Source organism: Mytilus edulis, chromosome 12 (genome assembly GCF_963676685.1).
Source record: "Mytilus edulis chromosome 12, xbMytEdul2.2, whole genome shotgun sequence".
Taxonomy (NCBI): Eukaryota; Metazoa; Mollusca; class Bivalvia; order Mytilida; family Mytilidae; genus Mytilus; species Mytilus edulis.
Window position 1 is genome coordinate 40,580,664 of NC_092355.1, and position 18,909 is coordinate 40,599,572.

The window sequence follows — 18,909 nt, forward strand, 5'->3', positions numbered from 1 at the left end:
GAGAACGTGATAGTCGTAGTGAGGTCGTGATAACGTCGCTGTGAGATCGTAGCGCAGTCTCTCCGAATATAATCACGCTTTCGCTACGCTCTCGCTAAGATTGTACAACGACCTTTACGATCTTACTACGATCTTAGTGCGCTCCCACTACGCTTCTACTGCGACCTGATTTCGCCACGACCGCACCACAATTGTTTTGAACATGTTCAAAGTTGGCCACGCTCTTCACAATCTTGAAGACATCACCACGACCGTGATACGGTTTACGTGGTGCTATCGTGGTCTAGTGTGACTGGGACATTAATGTGCACTTGACCGATGAATAAAAACTTTAGACTTTTTGGTTCAGCTTATGTGTGACTCGGCCCAAATAACACATTAATAACTTCTATAAAACATTTAACAAATCTCATTTTTTAAGTTTTGCCATCTAAATAATATTTAAGTATCATATTTCTTTTACATAAGCCTTTGGACAATTAGGATGTACTGCTACGGCAGATTAAGGCTAACAGTTTACAAATAGTCCCGTATTTGGTTTCAAAAATCCTTCATCTCAAGCATAGTTCAAAGTTTACATGTAGTTCAAATTGAAATGGTACCGTTAGTCTTATGGGAGGTACCAGTTTTGACAGGACCAACATTACTGTACCAGATGCATTATTATTTAATATTTTATGTGTATGTCTTCTTTTTTGTATACCTATTCTTTTAAAAAACGACACTTTGAATAAAATCTCAGTTTAAATATCATCAATTGTCTTCCAGAAGGAAAGAGATCTACATGAATTATTAATAAACTTTTGTTATGTCTTTTTTATTTGCATATTTATTCTTTTACTGAATGACAAAAATAAAATCTCAGTTTACAAATTATCAATTTCAATCATTTGAAATAAAGATTTTATACCGGAAGGAAAGAGGTCTAGTCCTGATCTATGATGACATTTCAAAATCACTTTATAGTAACACGACTAAACTTTGATAATAGTGTGGTGTGTAATTTTAAACACTTATGTATATTGTTTATTTGATTGATATCAAAGGCTGTAATGTTTTGGTAAGTTCGATGACATTTCTCAACTATTGAATTTAAATATTGCACCAATGGCTCAACTAGTTTTTATAAGTTATCAACTAGTAGAACACATGTAACAGGCGTAGATAAAATATGCATGCTAGTTTTATCGTTTGAATTGTTTTACATTGTCATGACGGGGCCTTTTATAGCTTACTATGCGGTATTGGCTTTGCTCATTGTTAAAGGCCGTACGGTTATCTATAGCTGTTAATTTGTGTGTCATTTGGTCTCTTGTGGAGAGTTGTCTCATTGGCAATCATATCACATCTTCTTTTTTATATAGCTGATAATTGCACGTACAATAACTAATGCCGGATACGTTTGCTGGCTAGAATTTCAAAAACATTATTCAATGGAGAGGAATGTATACTCAACAACATAAATAACTATCCACTTATATAGAAATCATTGTTACAAAATGAGTAATTGCGCGTCACCATGGCTTGTTTTAATGTAACGAATGACGGAAAAGACGAGATATGTATCAAAATTGATAAGCTACGTCTATCTCGTTTGTCTAAGTGATTATTTTGTTGGTATCAAAAAGTAAAACACGAAAATCATCCAGTAAATGTAGATTTTTGCTCAATTGAGTATTAAATGTAGATTTGCTGTTTTTCAAATTTAGTGTTCTCCATAATTTTCTCATTTCTTGATGAGGGATGGCAAATATAAGTGTTGTGAATCTTGCCTTTGTTAGTCTTGTATGTTGTTTAATTCTAGTTCATTTATATGTTTTGAAGTTTAGTGTGACGTGCATTTTTACTGAACTAGTACACATTTCATGTGAAAGGGCCAGCTGAAGTCCGCTTCCGGGTGCGGGAATTTCTTCCTGTGTTGAAAACTCATTTCTGGCCCTCATCTATTTTGTGTCCTTTGGTTGGGGTGTTGTCTCTAAGACACATTCCCCATTTCCATTCTCAATTTTAAGAACAAATTTCAGACAGAAACCTTACTATATTTCCTTCAGAATGATTGGTATGATATCAATCAGATATATATAATATTGGCTGAACTGGTCTTGCAACTTTGTAGTGTGTTTCTTCATTTCTTCATTTTATAACTATAAATGTGAAAAAGAAAAAATCGCAACAACAATTTAAATAGCATGCCTCAATAACTAGTTTTACCATCTTTGGTTTTTTTTTTAAAGAACACAGTTATATCATGAAGTATGGAGTCACGAAAGGAAGAAGTGATTGTAACGATTCATATGGAAAATGACACTTGCTCAGAGACCACCGAGCTGCTTGAACTTCAAGAGTAAGTAAAACTGTATACATCTATATATATGTACATGTATCTGCAATGCATGGTTTGTTTGTTTTGTTGTTTTTTTTTTTTGGTGTCCGTCATTTTTTATTTTTTTTTGTAGTGGTAGTTATAAAGAAAACAAGATATACAAATTAAGAAAAAATAGCGGAATCATGATAGTTATTATAATCTTAATCTAATGTATTACTAATTTTACCTTTCATAAAAAATAAACTAAAATAAAACAGGTAACTTGAAACAATATTAACCTATAAAAAATTAGGGTTTATGGCACTTTTTTTATCCTCATTTAACATCACTTAAAGATCATTTTCCTTTACAAGAGTGGTCAGTTTTATTGGTGAAAGAAGTAAAAATACAATGATCGAACAAACCATCGTCGACAGAACTGATTCCTTCGATTAAGATCTGAATCAATCAAACATCACAAAAAGCCTGTTTCAGATTTTGAAAGAAGTGATTATTTTAAAGACTTACGAATTTGAATCCATAAGAAGTATTACATATTATTTTTATTTTGGGTTTTGCACAAGGCATCTATCTCTTGATGATACGCAAATCAAATACTTTTCAGAATGACATCGCCTTTTAAGTGCTCAATTTCTTATCTCACAAGATTACTAACACTAAATGTCAGAGTGTTAGTAATCTTGTGAGAAAAATAGATCACTTTATCAAATGAATACAAGAGGAAAACTCTTCATGTTATAAATGCAATGGAAAATGAAAGGAACTTTTCAAAATTTATTGTAAAAGAAGTTTAGATCCAGGTTCGATTCAATGAAAGCAAACTGAACATACAACAAATGATTGAAACATAATTTCAGGGAAAAAAAACGAGAAAAGTTGGAAACAGAAAAGTATTACCGGCATATCAACCAAGCCTTCTGATGACCGGAACCCCGCCAAGCAAAAGTAATCGCTTTGAACGGAAAGCGATTTCAAAGATTGTAATTGACTCGACAAAACAGTTAATATTTTTATATTCAGGGTTAAAGATTTGTTTATTTGATTATTTAAAAAAAAAAACTGAAACAAGGACAACAACAGTTCTTGGTAAGCTTTTTGACAAAAAGAGTAAATATTTTTCTATCACGTGTTATAGTTTTATTTATTTGATCATTTTAGAAAAACTGAAACAAGGAAGATTACAGTTCTTGGTAAGCTTTTGATTACGACAAAATCAGATTAACAGAGAATGCAACATACGTGATATGTACTCGTAGTCAAGGAAATCATTGTTTTTAATACTGATTTTTTTTGTTACAAATAAAAGAAGTTTCTTAAATCAGATTTGTGTTGACTCATTTAATCATTACACATCTGAAAGTCCCTTTTCTTTTAAGAAAAGGGACATTTATGGTATTATTAGGCCTTGTTTTTATGGGAAACAAAGCAAAAAGTATTATATTATTTTGGAATTATTTTTACATCTGGGTTACTACTTGTGTTATTATTTTATTGACATAACAAGTCCTTCAATGTTTAAACTAAGATGTATGACAGACACTGTTCCTTAATCCGTTTGAATTCGATAACAAATGGATGTCAATTGGTTATTTAGATATAGGAAGATGTGGTGTGAGTGCCAATGAGACAACTCCTCATCCATGTACATGTTTAATTTTTACTTGATCGACTTTAATTCTTCTTGAACATTCTAGAGTTCGCCTATAGTATTGTAAAATATTTTATTTTGATTGTAAAAAAATGCCCTGAAGCTTTTTTATTCAGAAAAAGTAACGGAACATTATATTGCGTTCGTTTGTTTTTCTGTATGTTGTTTTGTTTTGATTTTGTTTCGTATTTTTGTTTTTGTTGTGGTTATTCTCTTTCAATTTCTTTTCTCCGGTTGTATGAATAAAAGGTCGCTATTTTTTCATCTATCTTATATTAGGATGAGTTTATTTCAATTTGTCTATATTTCAATTAGCATAGAGAAAAATCGAATGTTTTTTTTTACATATATTTTATTGCCACAATAGTGTTCACTGTAAATATTATCTTTTGTGCGCAGATGATAAGTTTGTTTAAGTATTCATTTGCGATCACTGCTTACTTTCTGTAGATGGCGAATTTTTACACAATGTCACGCTTGACACAACTGTTTTGGATGGGCTGATTTCTAAGTGCATCCTGACTATTGGAGACAGAGAAGAGATAATGAAACAACCAAGTCTTTCAGAACGAAACAGGATGATTCTTAACATTCTAATTGCAAGACCATACAGTACATTTGAAACTCTTACAGAGGAACTTATAAATTTTGAGCGAAGTAAGAAGGATCTCGTTTCTAAATTGAAGAACTACGATTGTCCTGGTGATATTAGTTTACCTTCATTAACAAGTAAGATATTTAATTTAATGCATACAGTAAAGTCTTCTTTAAAGTCTTCCGGTTACTTTAAGACTAATAAACGGAAGTGGTGTATACTTATAAACTTTGTGTTTGATTGTTTATTTTTGTAGTTTGTAACATTTTCATATTGAAAATCAATGCTGAAGCTTTGTTCTTTTGTGTGAAAAGTTTATGTTAGTTGCATGAATTATAATGTACTTTATAATTAGTTTGTTTCTGTTATCTTATTTTTGGTTGACATCGATCTATAAGATCAATCCCTATTTACATGCTTTTCCGATTTGTAATTGTGCTATTATTTAACTATCGAAGATTAGAAGAAAGGTACTGCGTCCACAAATATGGCTTATACCGTCACATTTGTACATACACGTGTGTATATATGTCAAGTCAGTAACCTGTAATTACGTTGTTGCCGTTTAATGCCATATGTCATGCTAGTTTTAAGTTGATTATTTTGTTTATGAATTACGTCGCTGGGTTTCTCTTTCGGTTTTATTTTTATGCCCCACCTACAATAGTTGAGGGGCATTATGTTTTCTGGTCTGTACTTCCGTCCGTTCGTCTGTGCATCCGTCCGTGCGTCCTTCCGTGCGTCTGTTCGTCCGTCTGTCCCGCTTCAGGTTAATTTTTTTTTATCAAGGTAGTTTTTGATGAAGTTGAAGTCCAATCAACTTGAAACTTAGTACACATGTTCCCTATGCAATGTCTTATTTTAATGCCAAATTAGATTCTATACCCAATTTCATGGTCCATTGAACATCGAAAATGATAGTGCGAGTGGGGCTTCCGTGTACTTTGGACACATTCTTGTTTTTATTTCATTTAATCATATTGGGGGCCTTTTAAAGCTTGCTTTGCGTTATGAACTTTGATCACTGTTGATGATATAACAATAACCAAAAAGTAAAATCACAAAAATACTGAACTCAGAGGAAAATCAAATTGGAAAGTCCCTCATCACATGGCTAAATCAAATGACAAAACACATCAAAAATGAATGGACATCAACTGTTATATTCCTGACTTGGAACAGGCATTTTAAAATGTATAAAATGGTGGATTAAACCTGGTTTTATAGCGCTAAACCTCTCACTTTGTACGACAGTGTCGTCAAATTCTGTTATATTTACACTGATGCGTGAACTACATGTAAACAGACATTATAAATAAAATAGTCAAAATATGGGTACAGCAGTCATCATCGTGTTATTATTTTAAAAGAAACAATTTAACAGAACACAAAAGCATCTATCATTTTAAAAACACATTCATAGCTCTCGCGTGTCTGACGTCAGAAAATGTATACGTCACATATTACACGATACACATACACGCGATGCAATTGTTGCTTACATCGATATCTATTGGGCAATTTCAGCAATCGATATAAACAATCATACAATCCAGCTGCAAAAGAATTTTAAAATATTGGTTCATCAACTGGTTATTGGTGAATCCATAGCAGATCATCTCATTAGTGCAGAAATACTGTGCCCAGAAGACCATGGTGAAATTTGTGCTCAGATCACAAAAGAACAAAAAAATAGGCTACTTTTAACTAAGCTGATGCACAAGGACGCTGATGCTTTTACATGTTTTCTTTCGGTTTTGAAAGAGGATATTTCTTATGAAGAACTTGCAAGACGAATAGAGCGCACAGAGGTTACAAATGAGGACAAGATTTTGCTTCAAGTTGGTAGGTAATTAAGTAATTTTTGTTTTACATACTTATAGGGTGACCTACTTACATAACACGGATACATTGGGTATCCTACCTGTCATTGTAAAAGAACAATGGGAATAAAAAACGTTGCACTATATGTTTGCTCAAATATGAACAAGTGGTATGTCTTTGTTGCTATCAAGTGCATTTTTTTTTTAGAAATGATAAAATATCGAGTGAACTAGAGCAAAAATCCAGCAACTGCGTATCAAAATGACATTAAACACTAGCACGCAAAAACAACAAGCACAGACACCAAATTGATATATAACTATAATTTGTCTCCGCATTTATGTTTTGCATGCATTTAGAAAACATTCGAAATGCATTATAGTAATGAGAAATATTTTGCAATATGTATTTTAAAGGAAGAAAAGCTGCAAAGGAAAAGAACGAAAATACAAGAGGTAATAATGTACTTTATTCAACATGTTTAACGTGTCTAATAACAGTTAAATTGAGAAACTTTAAATAAATTAAAAAGGTTATCCGAGAAAAAAATTATATGTAATAGACGTCAAAAAAGCGAATAACGTATACTCTAATAATGAATCTGAAAAACAACAAGCATAGCATTAATTGAAAATGTTTAAATTTAAGATAATTATGTTACAAATGTATTGTACATTTCAAACTTGGTGAACTGATTTTGACAAACCGAGACTTAAAGAAGCGTTGGCTTATTAATTTTAAGTCAACGTTGATATTGTAATCCATGTTAAGGCTAGGGAAGAGGCGTTGTGGTCGACTATTTGCTACGTTTAGTTCTGGTGAGTTGTGAATAACACATTTAACCATATTTTCAAATTAAAACATTGTAACGATAAGTATAACTCATAAGAGTTTTTTTTTTTATCTAGCAGTGCCATTATTTTACAGCCTTCTTAACATGTTTCTAATTCAACCTATTAAATCCATTTTTTATTGCATAACAGGATTAGAAAAATATAAAGTAGGGCATTAACAACAGTACTGTATTTGGAATCATGTATTTTAAACTCATTAAAAAAATCGATTAGTACACATTTTTTTATTGTTCCTGTTATTGAGAACACAAAATATGATTTAATCTTTAATATTCCTTAGGCATATATATTTATTATTGTAAGTGGTGTTACTGTCATCTGTGTGATGCTTTTGACATTTTTTAAATTGAGAAATCTATTTAAAATCACAGAATTGTACTTGATCTTACTTTAAACACACGTTGCCATTCATTTTATGACACCATTCTCCAGGACAAGATTTTAAACGTATTTACTTTTATTAGCTTATCTTAGTTTATGAGCAACACTCGATAAGTTGGCTATTTTTTACAAATAATTTTAATCATCAAACGTCTGGAAATAAATATTATAATGCTAATTAACTTATAAAAATATCAAGTTACCTTTGTTAATACCAAAGAGAAAAATAGAACAATAATTATTTGCAGAAAAAAGTCTGAATAAATTTACAAATTGATGAATGCTATTAAATCTCGACATTAGCTTCCAACAATTAAAAAGAAAATTGAAGTCGGACCATTTTATGAGTAAATTCTTACGACCCTTTCTTACAAAGCAAGTTAGTATCTATGATCATACATCACATAAATGTATGAGAAATCCACATCCGCCTCAATTTCAAGACAATATAACATTGATTATAACCATTAACCTTTTAGCATCATTAACAGGAATGTAATGATTGGTGTCCTGTTTACGTAAGTACTAAGTCATTGACCACTTCTGTCAATTGGTCTATTGATATTTCTATTTATATGTAAATAAATAGTTTAGTTATTAATGCACTCACCAAGCTACTCATTGGAGTCTCCGCGAGTAATATCTTTAATGTGCATGGATATTAACATGTTCTAAGCCTTTGATAAATTTAAGAATGTGTGCAGTTACATTTATATATTGTATTATCCATTATTCCAAACGATGGTTATATGGTAGAAATGACAATCGAAATGTTCATATTATTAATTCAATTTTTGTCTAAAGAAATATTCGTTTGATTTGTAGGAATACAGAAATGTTTGGAGACTGAAAATATAATTCCAAAGAACATACAAGGTATTCTATGATATACATTGTATATAGTTTAGTTATAAATAAAGGCAACAGTAGTATACCGCTGTTCAAAATTCATCAATCGATTGAGAAAAAAACAAATCTGGGTTACAAACCAGATCTGAGTGAAACACATCAAATATAAAAGGGGAACTACGACACAACACAACACTGAAATGTAGCACAAACAGAAACGAACTATAATATAAAAATGGCCATTTCCTGATTTGGTAGAGTACATTTTAAAAAAAAAAAATGGTGGGTTGAACCTAATCTTGTGATTAGCCAAATCTCGTACTTTTATGGCAATGTTGAATATTTAACACTCAAATGACACTATTACATGACAGGAATACAGTACAAATAAATGCAATAACATTCAGGACAGATAATTTGCAAAATAACTACAACTATCAAGAAAACAAGTTTTTGGTGTTAACGTGTGAAAACTCCTTTATTTTTCTTTATAGCCCAAACATAAAGGAACTTGACATTTGTTCTACGGTATACAGCCCATTCACAACACAATAAAAGAGCTTTCCATAAATAACTGGAATCTTTTCAAAATAACTTTAGGAAGTATTTAAACAAGTCATTTAGCTCCAATTCTTGTCCACTAGATTGAATAAAGTTTTTAAAAAAATAAAAATTTAAACTTACTAAACATGCTAAATAATCAGAATAATAAAAAAATATCCATAGGAAACAATAAGCAATGTATCATATCGTAATAAAGTATCAACATAAAGGGACTGTACAATCTGTATTTGATAATCGATGTACACACCAAAACTAGACCATTTGTATGTAGCCCAGAAATATATTTCGCTATAAAAGCATAAGAATTTAACTTGAACACGCTTATGATCATGAGTGTTATAAAAACGATTATTATATCTCTATATATTCCCGCATATGTTTGCTTAACAAATTTGCCTCATTAAACTGGGTATGCGCGTCTAGCCATTGATGTTAAATCGGATGATGTTAAGATATGTTTGCAGCGTATAATGCATGTCCTTTAGATATGTCTTTGCAAAAGAAATCACTATTTTCCTTAACATATTCTGTACCAAGTAGGAAACACAGCAGTTGTTATCAAATACCACCGTTTAACCTGTGACCGGTACCAGAATAAACACCACTAATGCATAGTCACATTGTTTTTAACGTTAAATCCCGCATCTTCAAGCATTCATTCCTATTTTGTCTCAAGTGCAAATAAGTGGTAATCATTTCATTTCTCAACTATACCTTATGCTTTAATTGCATTTTATAACGCACTGATTCCCGACGTTGAGTAGTACATTTACAGGTAGCATGATCTTTTTTTCTGACCTGGCCGATTTTGCGGTTCCATACCATAAATATGATATTGGAGAGCAGAATCAGCACTGAAATTAGTTCCTAAATCTCAATTTTCAGCTGACATCCTTTTAATGATAAAAATATATGATAATGATTAACAGGCACTTTACTACAAGCTGCTTTTAAAGATGGTATTTTCTAACTTTGTTGTGACCTGGTTTTATCTTTCTATAATATATGTGAACAGTTTACAAAGTTTATACATGTTATAGTTTTTTGCGTCCTGTCCATTTCTGTCAAAAAGTGAATAGCAGGGAAAATGCTATTCAGTTCAGTACAAAAATTAAGGAAACAGTTTGTTGTATTGAATAAGCTAAATTAACACACGAAATGAAATTTATTTGCTAAATAACGGTTAATAACGCATAATAGTTTCATTACATCATCTTTTAGACCAACACACTGTCCTTATAGAGCAATGGAGAACAGAAGACAAAACATTTGTTTCAACAAGAGCAGCAGAAGAGGTATTTAAAAGAATCAGGAATAATATCAGCGTCATCGTTTCCGGAAATTCAGGCGTTGGTAAGACAGCTACTATGAGGCACGTAGCACTGTTGTTGCAGAATGAAGGATATCGTATTATTCCCACAAGTAATCCAGAAGATTTAAGAAGTTTTGCTCAAAAAGGGATTAAAACTCTTTTTGTTATTGATGACATTTGCGGTCATTATACTCTCAAAGAGCAGCAGGTTGATAAATGGGAGGCAATATTAACAGAAATTCAACCTTTTCTTGAACAAAATCAATGCAAGATAGTTGCTACTTGTAGATTACAAGTGTTTAAAGATGACAAATTCAGAACCTTATCCCTTTTTAATGTATGCGAATGCAATCTGAATTCAGAGGCGATCAATCTTACTCAAGAAGAAAGGCAAAAGTTAGCTGATATGTACTTCAAAACACGAGCTGTTGAGGTAAAAGGTCGTTTCGATCAGTTTGACTTTTTCCCCTTGTTATGCAAGTTATATCAGAAAAGCAATTATAACGATATCAATCATTTTTTCAATAACCCATTTGAATTTTACAGGAACGAGTTTGAGCGTTTATCAATCGAAGATGAGCGAGGTAAACTAAAATATTGTTGCCTGGTCCTTTGCGTGATATTCAACAATAGATTCGATGAAAATAAATTGAAAAGTAAAGAAACCAATATGCAGGATCTAATTAAAGATACATTGGATGCATGCAAATTAAACAAAGGTACTTCAGTTGAATATTTGAAAGATGAATTAAAAACACTAGAACACACATTTTTAACAAACATAAATGGAACTTACAGAACAATTCACGACAAATTATTTGATTTTCTTGCCCAAATTATTGGGGGAAAACATGCAGATTTGTGCATCAAATATTGCAGTACCGAGTTTATACGAGAGCGATTCATTTTGAAGTCGATCGATACCTCCGACAAAGACGCACACACAAATCTCCCAATTACGTTAGTTGACAACAATATTGATATCTATTTAACACGTATGATACAAGATTGGTCCAGAGGTCTAGTTGCGAGTGTTTTTGGCAATAGAAATATGAAAAATGAAGCATTCGTTTACAAGTTAAAGGAAAACTTACAAAACTTAGATGAGTCCAAAAAGCAAGCACTTGCAAGGAATAAAGACACACAAAGCGGTGACTATCCATTGTTGCTAAGTTGTTTCATTGGTAATGTTAGCCTTACTGATTGGGTACTAGAGAACTCAAATATTTCTGTGAAAAATAAAAAAAACTATCAAAAATTTGTTACGCATTTGAATAGCAAAACCTCTGAATATCAAAACATAAATATGCGAAGACATAATAATACAACACCGTTATACGTTGCTTGTGAAAATGGTCATTTACGACTTTTGAAAAAGCTTTTACATTATGGAGCAGATGTTTCTTTGAAGAAAAACACTGGCGATTCACCTCTCTCTGTAGCATGTGAAAATGGACATACAAGCGTTGTTCGGGAACTCCTTGAGCACTCAAATGTTAACAAAGATGACCAAAATATGAAAGGCTATTCGCCTTTATACCTTGCTTGTCAGAATGGACATGAGAGAATCGTTAAAATATTGTTACAATATGATGCCGATTGTAAGTTGCGCTCGGATTTGGTGCCGTCACCATTGTTTGTCGCAAGTGAAAATGGGGACCTTTCTATAGTGGAAACTTTGTTAAAACATGGGGCTAGCGTTAACATGCAAAATAATTTTGGTCAAGTTCCTTTACACGCAGCTTGCTACCAAAACCATTTAGAAATTGTTCGTGTTTTGTTGGATAACGATAGCACATCAGGATCACTTAATCATCTAGATAAGAAAAACATCTCGCCACTATACACAGCATGCCAGTGCATGGAAGGACATTTTGATATCATGGAACTATTGTTGAAAAAAAATGCCGATGTCAATATTGGAAAGCAACCTCTCATAATGACATGTGAAAACGGTTGCACCAAAATGTCTAAAGCGTTAATAGAACATCACGCAAATGTTAACTCATGCGCCGATGATGGGGTTTCTCCACTTTTTATGGCCTGTCAAAATTGTCATTTTGAAGATGTATGTCTGCTTTTAAAATCGGGTGCAGACCCAAATCAATGTCATCAAAATGGGGCATCTCCTCTTGTCGTTGCTAGCCAAAATGGCAATTTGCAGATCGTGAAGAAACTATTGAAACATGGATGCAGCATCAACAAGTGCACCGACGATGGCGCGTCGCCTCTCTATCTTGCTTCACAAAACGGCCATTTTGAAGTTGTTTGTCAACTTATTGAAGCCAAAGCTTATTTGAATACACAAGACTCAGACGGAAAAACAGCCATATTCAAAGCAAGCCAAAATGGTCATCTGAAAATTGTTACAAAATTGGTCAAAAGTAAAGCAGATATAAATTTATGCATGAAAAATAATGGTGATACACCCATGGAGATTGCTAAAAAAAAAAATCACTCAGATATTGAAATCTTTTTAAAAAAGAATGAAGGAATGTCAGTACGGGAACAATTTGTATGAACTGAATCAAGCAATGAACACAACGAGCAAATATGGAAAGGAGAGGATGTAATACTTAAGTGGTTATCTTATTTCATAATTGAAAACTAACTGACAATTCACTTGCAAAACAGAATGATATTCCAATTACCATGTTAAAAACTAAATAAAGAGCAACACAAACCAAACCACTGACCCATTCTTTTTAGATTATGATAATAAAATGGATTATTTTTTCTGTCTGTAATTCATACATACAACTTGAAAAAGGTATATTAAGCAAAAATTCTCAACAAAAGGTGAAATTCATTTCACAATAAAACATCATCTTACTCTCCATGAAAGAGGGGCGACATATACAACAGGAACAGTCAAACTTATAAATCGAACTGACAACGCCATGGCTAAAATGACAAACAGACAAATAAAAGCACACAGCCACAACATAGACAACTAAATACGTTTAAACACGAACCCAACCAAAAACATGGGATACCCATATGAAGCATATATTGAATATAAGAAAGAAGATGTGGTATGATTGCCAATGAGACAACTCTCCACAAGGGACCAAAATGACGACTATAGGTCACCGTACGATCTTCAACAATGAGTAAAGCCCATACCGCATAGTCTGCTATAAAAGGCCCCTAAATGACAATGTAAAACAATTCAAACGAGAATTAACGGTCTTATTTATATAAAAAAAATTACGAATAACAAATATTTAATACTTAAACAAAAGACAACCACTGAATTACAGGTTTTTTATTATTATTTGAGTTTCCGCGCTGTTTTTCTGCCGTCATTTGTAAATATTCTGTACACACAAGGCTTCGAATACTCATTCACTACATCGTTTTATTTCATACTGACTTTCAGATCAGTATTTTATTTTCCACATCATTTCAAGGAGGTTGTATTATTTTTCTTCCAAATTGATTTTATGGTGGAAACTTTCACTGTCTGTGAGAAAACTTGATTGTCAAATAACGTCGATGTTTCTGTTATTGTTTCGGTTGGATAATGTCTTATGTCTTATCGTTGGATTTTTATATGCTCCCGCAACTAAAAGTTGGGCGGAGTCTATTGTTTCAGCCTTGTCCGTCCGTCCGTCTGTCCAATTAAAGGTATATGGATATTCCATATTACTCCTCCTACAGTATAAATGCTAAGATGTTTTCACTTTGCTTGCTGTGTGTACATATGATAATTGTGTGCTTGTTGAGAAGGGTTTGAATTTTATTGATTTATGCTTTCTAAGAGATGGTTGATATTTGTTATTTTTGTAGTATTTACTTGCAAAAGAGGTGCAAGCATTTCCGGAAAACTCTTCCTACAATTTGAATGCTAGCATGTTTTCACTGTGCTGGATGTTTTAACATATATTAAAGGTGTTCATGGGAACATGGTTTTATTAAATTTGCTCTTTTATGAGGTACATGTAGTTGAATTTTGTAATTTTTTGGAGTATTTATGGCAAAATAGGTTCAAAGCGATTCCGGAAAACTTCTCCTACAGGTTGAACTGTAGGAAGTAGTCACTTTGCTGACTGTTTGTACATATGCTGAAAATGTTCATGTGTTAATGTGTTCAGGGTTTTGATTTTTATTGATTTTTGCTCTTTATGGAGATAGTTGAACTGTGTCATTCTTGCAAAAGATGTGCTGATTTGGGATAACGTATCCTACAGTTAACAATACACCTAAGTGTTCTCATGATTAACTTTGTGCATTTCAAGATAACACTACGCGGTAACACCATTTTTGTCTCGAAGACATAATTATCTCTCAAACAAACATTATTTTTTTTTTCACAATACAGTTCTTTCAGAATGAAGTGCGGGGGCATCACTAGTTTGTTAATTGTGTTTGTACATAAATCAGACTCTTGGTTTTCCTATTTCAACTGTTTTACCTTTTGTCATGTATGGCCCATTTTGAGCTTACTTTAAACATTGTTAAAGACTACCTGGACATCTCTTTCTTAATACCACATATGGTAAAGGATCTGCTTACTCTTCGAAATCACCTTGATTGCTTGTAGGTACAATTTGACTAGCTCAGTCTCCAGTGTTCTATGTTGTATAAGCGGACAACTGTTTGCTTTGACTTCAGTTTTTTTTTTGTCATGGCTTTGTTGGTTTGTTTTTAAATTGTGAGTTTGAAAGTCTTTTTTGTATCTCATTTGAGTAAAACACTGCATGTTATGTTAAAATTGTCCATGAAATACAATAATTGCATAAATATTCTGGACTTTCACATACTATTAATATGATGAAGACATAATCTTTCAATCAGTTTAATTGAGGTCTGGAGCTGGCATGTCAGTAACTGCTAGTAGTCTGTTGTTATTTATGTATTATTGTCATTTTGTTTATTTTTTTTTTTTTTTGTTACCTCTTTTGACATCGGACTCGGACTTCTCTTGAACTGAATTTTACTGGGCGTATTGTTATGCGTTTACTTTTTTACATTGGCTAAAAACATGTTTAACCCCACCCATTTTTGCGCCTGTCCCAAGTCAGGAGCCTCTGGCCTTTGTTAGTCTTGTATGATTTTTAATCTTAGTTTCTTGTGTATAATTTGGAGTTTAGTATGACGTCCATTATCACTGAACTAGTATATATATTTGTTTAGGGGCCAGCTGAAGGACGCCTCCGGGTGCGAGGGTTTCCCGCTGCATTGAAAATCTATTGGCGATCTTCTGTTGTTGTCTGTTCAATTGTCGGGTTGTTGTCTCTTTGACACATTCCCCATTTCCATTATCATATTTATTTATTAAGGAAGCTATTAAACCAAGAGTTTCAAATGGTGAAGTTGAAATCATCCCTTCGTAAATTAACGGACGCCATCACAAGTAGGTTTCTCGTTATGGAATAAACGTTTCACATATGATATCGGATATGTTCCTTATGTCGTAACTACAATACCATTTCCTTTTTCATAAATGTGACCTACCGACTTAGACTATTTACCGGATTTGTAATAACATCAGCAACACGACGAGTGCTACATGTAGTGCAGGATCTGCTTACCCTTCCGGAGTACCTGCTATCACCCCCAGTTTTTCGCGAAGGTTCGTGTTGCTTAGTCTTTAGTTTTCTACGTTGTGTCTTCTGTACTATTATTTGTCTGGTTTTTTTTTGTTTTTTTTTAGCCATGGCGTTGTCAGTTTATTTTCTATCTATGAGTTTTACTGTCAATTTGGTATCTTTCGTCCTTCTTTTAATGTGATATTATCATAGGTGTCAAACATTAACTCTAAAGAGGTAATGGTTTCTTGATAAATTTACCATACTGTGGATTCATTTATTTTCGTGGGTTGAGAAAAACTTGCATTTCGTGGATAATTGATTTCGTTGTTTTGAAAATATGTTCAAACAAAGCCATTACAAATTTTTAATTCGTTGAACATTTGAATTCGTGGTTTACTTGTACCCACGAAACCCACAAAAATTGGTATCTAACGAATAATAATGAATCATCAGTATATGTTGGTAGACTATCATTGTAACATGTGGAGAATTCTATCCGGATGAACAACATGGGATACATTTGTACAACTGTTTTACACTAATTAGTTCACCCTTTATACAATGGTCTGGCAAATGGTTTGGATTTGGTTTATTGAAATTATTTGTTACTTCTTGGTTCGTCCAAAAATAACACAAAAGCATACATCAGATTTAAATTATGTTAAACTAAAAATGACAAACAAAAAACAAACTAAAAAGACATATTTCAGGGTAGAATTTTTGAAAACAACAACTACGAGAGAGTTCATTATTATCACATTAGCCTGGAATTTATTCTTTAACAGAATAATCAATAACATATTGGCAATAGTAACCAAAAAAATCCTTTATTGACAGTAATGGTATTTGATTTCAGTAAAATTTTTCTTTTTAGGAAACTGTTAAGAATAACAATATGCTACGATAATGGTTACATCTAGGACTACAATATAGAAATTAGGTCCGAATTATCGTTGGTACGAAATTGTCTATGGTTGCGATCTATTCTACGCACATAAGAACGGTTGTTACGAATAGTTTTGGTAAATTTTTATCAAAAGTGTTTGTGTTGTTTTTGTGTACGGATGTTTATTTGTCGATTTTCATTTTTGACTCGTTGTCTTTTCTTTCGAAATTTTAATATCCTTTTGGTATCATTCGTCGCTTTTAATTTTCACTGGTAAATATCTCTGTTATATCAAGGACAAGATAAAACGAAGCAAAAAGTAGGCGTTACACAGTTAACAAGATCAAATTGTCGAATCATAATCAAAATTGTAGGGTAAGCTAAACCCTCTGTTTTTCTCAAGATATACAAACTATATCTTATATATCTTATTCGGGACTCCTTATTTTATGGGTGCGGCTCTAATCAATTATGCCCGATTATCTTTACAAAAGAAGAACATTAAAACCTCACCTCAAAGACCTACACCGGATTAGTTAGTTCGAGGTATGATAAGCGAACAAAAAGGGTTCATGTTTGAAATAAGATCGTCTAAGGGATATGTTTACTATTTATTTGCGCTGAATGAGAATGCAAAATCAACGAAAAGATTTATGAATTCGAATAAAATATAAGGCCGCACATTTTTCTGTAGCAGTACTACAATCGAGACCATAGTATCCGTTGTATTTTGACATGTGATACTCTTCTTTCAAAAAACAAAACCATTGTTTTTGTTGAAAAGTTTGTTAAAAAAACAATGTTTGCCCTTGTCAAACAACACTCCATTGAAAATTAGCGACTTGTCGCCTCAAGTCCAGACAACTTATACAGAAAAATGCTCAAACATTTCTATAGCTGCAGCAAAAACATAGTGAGATGTGTCTTGTTAAGGATGTTATCATATTTGATACCAGTAATTCAGTGGTTGTTGTTTGTTTATGTGTTACATATTTGTTGTTAGTTCATTTTATGTGTAACATATTTGTTGTTTGTTCATTTTATGTGTTACATATTTGTTGTGACCTATATTTGTTTATGTCTACGTCATGTTAGTCTCTTGTGGAGAGATGTGTCGTTGTCAATCATCTTTGTTTATATATATATATATATATAAATGTCTAAGAATATAACTAAAACACACTAATTGATACATTAAAAAGTTCTATTAGATGTTAAATAGAAATACGCAATATTTCGCTAAACAAATTAGCTTCATCAGGCGTGTGCATCTCTCAAGGTGAAATCGGATGCATGACAGAAAAATATTTTTGTAGCTTAATCTATACAAGATTTGAGGGATGGGTGTAACATATTAATTCGGTCATAAAATATGTTTGTAGCTACAACTACATGAAGTTGGAATAAAAGTTTAACACATTTATAGATGTTCGATTAATTGTATGAATTTTTATAAATTAATTTGTATGATTTCAAGATAACTATGGTTTTGATTTGCTTTGAAATCTTTTTTCGTCTCTCTCATTGAGTCCATCAGGTTCAAGAGTTCGTAACTGGTGCATCCAAAATCTCTCTCTTTTTTGTCTACCTTGTGTATCCCAATTTTGATTTTTCTCAATGATTTGAAATGTGATGTTTTCAAAATCATGTCCTTCTCTTAAAAGGTGTCTTGTAATTGGGCAGTTCCTTTCTTTTGTATAAAATGACCGATGGTTATTTAGTCGGATGTTAAATGGGGTTTCTGTTTCACCAACATATTGTAATTTGCAAGTTCCACACGTTAGAACATAAATGCAATTTTGCGTTTTGCAATTTGATGTTATAAATATGTTGTAATTTTTCTTTGTGACTGTGCTGATGAACTGGGTTTCTATATTGGCGACTTTGCAGCACTTACAATTGCCCCTTCCGCATTGTTTTTGAAAACATCACATTTCAAATCATTGAGAAAAATCAAAATTGGGATACACAAGGTAGACAAAAAAGAGAGAGATTTTGGATGCACCAGTTACGAACTCTTGAACCTGATGGACTCAATGAGAGAGACGAAAAAAGATTTCAAAGCAAATCAAAACCATAGTTATCTTGAAATCATACAAATTAATTTATAAAAATTCATACAATTAATCGAAC

General features: G+C 32.4%; 1 protein-coding gene across 1 annotated transcript; it reads left to right on the forward strand.

The window, feature by feature from the left end:
• Positions 1-910: 910 nt before the first annotated feature.
• LOC139498469 (uncharacterized) lies at positions 911-13,091 on the forward strand. Its single transcript, XM_071286855.1, has 8 exons — positions 911-1,060; positions 2,235-2,344; positions 3,485-3,516; positions 4,425-4,703; positions 6,097-6,414; positions 6,810-6,848; positions 8,454-8,504; positions 10,263-13,091. Exons 2-8 carry the CDS (start codon positions 2,256-2,258, stop codon positions 12,872-12,874), a joined length of 3,420 nt encoding a protein of 1,139 aa, XP_071142956.1. The 5' UTR covers positions 911-1,060; positions 2,235-2,255; the 3' UTR covers positions 12,875-13,091.
• Positions 13,092-18,909: the final 5,818 nt, after the last annotated feature.

What these genes read in the sequence shown, in the direction of transcription:
- LOC139498469 (XM_071286855.1), top strand. Translation starts at nt 2,256, where the DNA reads ATGGAGTCACGAAAGGAAGAAGTGATTGTAACGATTCATATGGAAAAT. An exon ending in AAGGAAGATTACAGTTCTTG is followed by an intron (nt 3,517 to 4,424) that starts GTAAGCTTTTGA and finishes TACTTTCTGTAG; the next exon opens with ATGGCGAATTTTTACACAAT. An exon ending in TAGTTTACCTTCATTAACAA is followed by an intron (nt 4,704 to 6,096) that starts GTAAGATATTTA and finishes GGGCAATTTCAG; the next exon opens with CAATCGATATAAACAATCAT.